The sequence below is a fragment of the Frankliniella occidentalis genome, unplaced genomic scaffold (genome assembly GCF_000697945.3).
Source record: "Frankliniella occidentalis isolate FOCC.00 unplaced genomic scaffold, Focc_3.1 Scaffold40, whole genome shotgun sequence".
In the NCBI taxonomy this organism is placed as follows: Eukaryota; Metazoa; Arthropoda; class Insecta; order Thysanoptera; family Thripidae; genus Frankliniella; species Frankliniella occidentalis.
In genome coordinates, this window is record NW_026267170.1 from 70,236 (window position 1) to 77,247 (window position 7,012).

The following is a 7,012-nucleotide window of genomic DNA, read 5'->3' on the forward strand; positions in this document are numbered from 1 at the left end:
TACTTTGATCAGATTCATTGACATAGTATTTTGTTTATAAGCCTCAATTGTATTTCGGTGAGTGTTTTCGCCGTTTTTCTATTTAGCAGTATGTACGTGCTTTTTATACAATGCAAATATTCTTCATTTTGGACTGTTGCAGATTGAAATTTAGTTTTTGTTGGGATCTTTCCTATTTATTTTGTCTCCGGATAAATTATTTATTTTATCTCCGGATAAAATAGTACTGTAGTTTTTTGTCAGATTTCTACTGTCTCCAACCAACATCAAGTTGAAAGTTACCCTGAAGTAAGTTGTTGCGTAGGATAAAATAGTAATTATCTAATGTAGCAATACCCTTGGAATATTTTATTGCGAGTTTGTTTTTAAAATCTGTTGTATTTATGTATTCTATCTTTCTTTTGTTTTAATGCTTTTATTTTTGTTTTCACAAGGTGCATTAATTTTTTTAGTGCGTTAAGGAGTCTTATTTGCATTTCGGTAAGTAAAAATTCCGTTTTCTTTATTTTGTAGTAATAACGGGTTCCGCTTAAACTGCAATGTCGTAATTTTTTTTAGAGGACCATGGAGCTCCCATCGAAATTGCACACACCATTGTCTTGCACAGAATGTTCAACTGGAGCCAAGTACTGCGAGTTAACAAACACTCACTATATTGATGTTCGTGGAGATGGATTGTGCTTCTATAGATGTTTGGCTCTTTACCTTCAAAACGATATGTTGGCAGTGAAGGAAGCCATCATAGAAGAAATTTTTCTCAATTGGGAATCGCACAAATGCTTTTTCGTTTTTAATGGAAAGTGCATCTATAATAATGCTCAAGATTACAAAACGAAGAATCTGACAAGACAGCCGAATAGGTGCTGGGAATACGCAACCGATGTTGAAATCGGTGTGTCCAGTAAGCTGTTTAAAGTTAACATAGCAGTTATTAATGTCGGAAATGGTGAAAAGACACCATTGTCTCCAGCTCCAGAAGCAATGAATTTTTTTGGAAATTCGACTAATGTTTTGAAGTTTGCTATTCGAGCTTCAAACCACTTGACTCAGGCTGCTCATTTTCAATTGTTTTCTGAAGTGCCTTCAATGTTCGTAGAACAGTTTGATAGCTTTTTTTTGGAAGTGGAAAATGTTACTGGTAATTCAGATTCTGGATTTGTTAATGATTCCCTTATTTCTGATTCTGAAGAAAGTGAATTTGAGTTTAATTTTCATCTTTCGGACGATGAGATTAGTACCGAGTCAAGTTCTTCTGATGAAGACAGTTTTGATTTTAATTCGTCTGGAGACGATTTAGTTGATGAAGAGTGGGTTGAGAATTTGATTGAACCCATTGACAGTGATGTCGATGATCCTGGTGAAAGAGCACCTTCTACTGGAAACCGTCCGAATTTGAGTCGTCCAGCTGGTCGTCCTTGGAATGTCGACAAATTACATTCAACTTTTCAGAAGAAACCACTCACCAGCAGACTTCCTAATAAAAGGCAGACGTACATGGTTGGTGCTTTGTTTGGGGATGAAGACCTCAGCAAAGTTGTACCTCTGGATTTTGAGTTGTGTGACGTTTGTTGTCCACATTGCGATGCAAAGTATTGGAAGGCAGAATTGTCGAGGACTCGCAATGATGCTGGCTTGAAGTGTTGCACCTATGGAAAGTTTTTGCTTCCTGAGGCTTCAAGTTTTAAAACTCCATCAGATGATATTGTTGAATTGTTTCGTGGACAATCTCCACTTGCCAAGAATTTTCAATCAAACATTCTGAAGTATAATAAGTTGTTTGCTACAAGTTTTGTTAGCGGTGACTTTCAGAATGTCGGAAGCCGGCAGCATGGTCTATGGAGTTTAAAAGTAAATGGAGAAGTGAAATGGCACAACCATTCTTACCAAGATGATGGTGATCAGACAAGGCCACCCAACCATGGTCAAATTTATTTTATGGATTTTTCGGAGGACAACTTCTCTACAATTCTTGAAAAGCGCCGACAAGGTCTGCAGCATAACGCTGATTTGTCTGATGACATTTTACAACGTGTAGAATTGTACCTTCGCCAGAACAACTGCTTTGTAAAGGCTTTTAAGACCACGAAGGAAATTGAATTGGAGGAACGCCAAAGAGCACTGGCTGAAAATCGTCCGTTCCGTGACGTAGTATTAGTCATCAATCCTAAAGATCCTGCAACACGTGTCGTCCGTGTTGGGGACGATTACGTTGATCGTTTACTGAGAGGTACTCAGTATACTATTACGCCAGTTGCTGATGGTGTAGGCGCAGTTTTTACTGGTCTATTGCGTCCAATGTCGTACGATGCCAAGTATTTCCCAAGACCCCAGGAAGCGGGTGAGCACGGCCCTGGTACCGTTGGACCTTCGCGAAGAACCTTAGACATTCAGCAATTTCCCTTGCTTCATTTGCATGGTGAAACTGCCCATCTTGATATGGCTGAGGAGCGTGCTAATCGCACTCCTTCTCTTGCTGAGTATTATCGGTATCGTATTGCAGTCCGTGATGCTGATTTTAATGTTCTTCATGAGGCCAAGAAGCTTTTTGCCATGTACCTTATAAATGGTGCCTTAAAAGTCCTCTATGAATGGTTGTCGTATAGAGCCTCTCATCAGGAAACTCTCAAAGCTGAGTGTTATAACACTCTTCGTCAATTTGTGGCAGCAAGGGCGTTAGAACAGGGGAGAAGAATTGGCAGGATAGTCATTTTGCCACCTGGTATTTACGGATCACCGCGTCATATGAAAAATCAGTTTTATGACGCTCTTGCTGTTTCCCAAAAATTGGGACATCCATCGTGGATGGTAACATTGACTTGCAACACGAAATGGCCTGAGATTATAAGAGAATGTAGCCGTAGTGGCACTGATCCTAACTACAGGTATGACATCGTCAATAGAGCTTTTGAGATGCGTGCCACTCAACTGTTCTCTGACATAGTTCGTGAGCAGATTTTTGGGAGAGTAGCTGGAGAGATGACCGTCCGTGAATTCCAAGGGCGTGGTCTAACTCATACTCATGGGTTGTACATCATGAAACCTGAAGATGCACCCAACTGCAGTGCCGATATCGATAAGATTATCTGTGCACATTTTCCTGATGAGAGGAAGGATCCCCAGCTGTTTGATTTGGTTCGCAAGTTCATGGTCCACGGACCCTGTGATTCAAATTCACCTTGCCACAAAAAAACAGGAAAGTGCAAGCATGGATTTCCATTTGATTTTCGAGATGAAACTGATATATCTGGCAAAAGGCCATTATATCGTCGTCCTAATGATGGACGTGGTTTTTTCAAGAGGGTTAATGGAGTCCTTATGTTTATCGACAACCGCTGGGTAGTACCTCACAATCCTTTCGTTTTGCTTCGGTATGTTGGTCATGTCAACATCATTTACAGTCCTTCATGCTCTGGATGTAAGTATTTTTATGGCTACCTTTTAAAAGGCAGCTATGGAAATAAAGTTCAAGTTTCCATTGTGAAGCAAAATGAAGAAAGACCACCTGGTGATCCCTATGTCCATGATGAAGTTCAAGAGTTCAAGGAGATGAGAAACATGGGTCCATATGAGGCCCACTATTACATAATGGGAAATTCTCAGGCCCATATTTATCCACCTGTTGAGGTTCTTCCAGTTCATGAAGAATTCAAGGAAGTTATCATTCACGTTGAAGGTGGCGAAGAAGCGGCTGTCGAAAGGCATGTTGGCACAAAGCTTACTGCATGGTTCGACCTTAATCTTCGTAATGGTCCTCATCGTGGCAAATTGTACACAGATGTCGTTGAAAATTATCTTTATAAAGATAATTCTTGGAAGCCAAGTCAGCGGCATACTATTGGCCGTCTTCCGCCTCTTGCTTGCAGTCCCTTGAACTCTGAATTGTATCACATTCGTTTATTGTTGTGTAATCGAAGTGATGTTACAAGTTTTGTGGCCTTGAAGACTGTTGATGGCATTGTTCATCCAACATACAAGTCAGCATGTGCCGCTCTTAATTTGATTGAAAATGAGGATGAATTAATCCTTTATATGGAAGAAGCTGTTCGTGAGCAGTTTCCTAAAACATTGCGTGCTTCATTTGCTGTAATGTTGTGTAATGGCAATCCTGTGGATCCAGGTGGTCTTTGGCTCAGATTCAAAGAAGATCTTGCGTCAGATTTCCTTAGCGAGATTGAAGATGATGAAGAGCTTGCCTTTCAATTATGTCTCAGAGACATTTCTGAGATATTGAGGGAGTTCGGAAAATCTCTTGAAGATTATCATCTGCCTCCATTAAGTCACATTGTCCTTGAACGTTTTAATGACGTCTCAGTATCTCCACTTGCTGTTTCTCTCGAGGTGGCAACCGAGTTGATTCAGAAGTTAAACGTTGAACAACGTTTGTTTTTTGATGCTGTTGTCAATTCTGTTTGCAATGGTAGTGAAGAACAGTGTTTTTTCCTTACTGGTCCTGGTGGAACTGGCAAAACATTTACGTATAATGTTTTAATTGATTACATGCAAGCACTTGGCAAGAGCGTAGTGGTTACTGCTTACACTGGTGTGGCAGCTAATCTCCTACGAAATGGTTTGACAAGCCATAAGGCTTCTGGTTTGCCGTTTGAGGATGAGGGTCTTGGACTTTCTAGAAGTACACTTAAGCTTCAGAGTCTAGAAGCACAGAAGCTCAGAAGTGCTGACCTCATTATTTGGGACGAAGTCTCAATGGTCCATGCATGGCATTTGCATGTTGTGGACAACTTTTGGCGTGACTGCATGGAGAGCTCTGAGCTGTTTGGTGGTAAAAACATAGTGCTGGGCGGTGATTTTCGTCAAATTTTGTTCCCGGTGGCAGTCGGGTTGACATTGTTGATGCAGCAATTCCATCATCTAATTTATGGTCTCTTTTCAAGAGGTATGAATTAACCCAAAATTTGAGAGCACTTGAAGATCCTGAGTTTGCTGATTGGCTTCTTAAAGTTGGCGATGGCAGTGCTAATAAGCCCGGAACCACAGAAATCAAATTAGATTCTGATATGGTTGTTAATGGCATCGACAAAGTTATAAATCATTGTTTTGGTAAAAACATTGATAAGCCAGATGCTTATGATGCAGCTATTCTTTGCCCTACAAATGCTTCCGCCACATTTGTAAACAACTTAGTTATGGATCGTCTGCTTAAAGGAAGAACAGATGATCGAACATACTTTTCTACCACTTCGCTTATAAAGCACAAGGGGCTTCAGGATGAAGATGTTAATCTGAGGTATCCTACAGAGTACCTTAACTGCCTTGAGTCTGCATCTATTCCGCCACATAAACTTCATTTAGTTCCTGGAGCTATTGTTATGCTTATTAGAAATTTGAGAGTCAGTGGTGGCCTTTGTAATGGCACACGGCTGAAAGTTGTTAAACTTTATCCAAACTGCATAATCTGTGAAATAATGAATGGTTCTCAGAAAGGTGAGTTAACCTGTATTTTTAGAGTGTCGTTCTGCACTAATGATTTCACCCTTCCTGGAAAACTTCGTCGGCGACAGTTTCCAATTAGGCTTTGTTATGCTATCACAGTTAACAAGAGTCAAGGGCAGACCCTCATTAGAGCAGGGCTGTACCTAAGAACGGCACTTTGGTCTCATGGCCAGTTTTATGTCTCTGCAAGCCGAGTCAAATCTCGATCGGCATTAAAAATTTTAGTGGAAGATGGTCTTAGTCAAGGAAAAAGAGACATAACAGTCAATGGAAAGACAAAATCCGAACATTTTTCACAAAATGTAGTTTATAATGAAGTGTTAAGAGCTGCCGGCTACCTTCCACCGTACTAAAGAAATTCTGGTTAGAAGTGGTGTTAATTTCACCTTTGGATATTATGGAAATGACATTGGCGTCGTTTTTGGATATTGATTTGGATTTTGAAACGGATGACGACTCAACGACATTGTCACTGAACATTGTTATGGATTTGGATTTTGAAAAGACGACATTGGCGACGATCATTGAATGTGATTTGGATTTTGAAAAGGATGACGCATCAACGAGATTGTTACTGAACATTGATTTTGATTTGGATTTCGGAACGGACGACGAAAAGACGACATTGGCAACGATCATTGTTTACGATTTGGATTTTGGAATGGACGACGAGAAGACGACCTTGGCTTGAATTTTGGTAAATCTACGGATGACGGAAGGACAACTGTATTGGCTGAGCAATTAGCGAAGCCTAATACTCCAGTGATGATCAAAAAGTTTCGCGTCTGACTGTGTGTTTTCGCGTGTGTCTGTTTAAGCGCACGATAACTCGAGAACGAATTGAGCTAGCGACCTGGTGCTTGCAGGGTTGTTGTGTGTCATAAAATGACAGATCAATTTGAAAGAAAAGCAGTCTAGCTCAAATGGATTTAAACAAACCTAAAGCCACAGGTGTCACAATGCCTATTACTCCAATTTGGCAGTTCGTTTTGTCCCTTTCACAGACTGTAAGAAAGATCACATTGGTCGTGTCAAATCAAATGATTTGCATATTGGAACAGATGACACAAGGCCAATCGTTATATTTTTTCCAAGCAGTAGTTGAGCTTTCTACGTCACTAAAAGAAGTGTACAAGCTCTACGTATAATTGCAGAGAAGAAATTATTTCTACGTAAACGATGATCCTGAAACGGACTGAATGAGAACAATGGAAAAGTTGAATCATTATTCCTTAATTGGAGCCAAGGTTATACTCTACTTTTGGTCCACGATTGAAAATACAAATCATTAAAAGGGGCCGCTTTCTTTTGTAAGTCTTAGTAAATTATAAATTTTTATCTCATAATGATTCGATAGTGTTATAATTGATGTTACTTTTACAGGGAATATAAATTGTGGTAGCGAAAGCTGTGTTGACAAAGCATAACCTCTCCGTTGGCGACTTTGTTACTGGTTCTCGAAGTTTGCAGTGTAAGTACTGTAGTATTATGGTAACATTAACCTAACCGGGTTACAGCAGAATACCCTCAGTCACGGCCACTAGTGATCACTATGGAGGCG

General features: G+C 40.1%; 1 protein-coding gene across 1 annotated transcript; it reads left to right on the top strand.

Annotated features, from left to right (window-relative positions):
* The first annotated feature begins 564 nt into the window (after nt 1-564).
* Nucleotides 565-5,804, top strand: LOC113215211 (uncharacterized). Its single transcript, XM_052266541.1, has 3 exons — nt 565-4,791; nt 4,893-5,442; nt 5,551-5,804. Exons 1-3 carry the CDS (start codon nt 565-567, stop codon nt 5,802-5,804), a joined length of 5,031 nt encoding a protein of 1,676 aa, XP_052122501.1.
* Nucleotides 5,805-7,012: the final 1,208 nt, after the last annotated feature.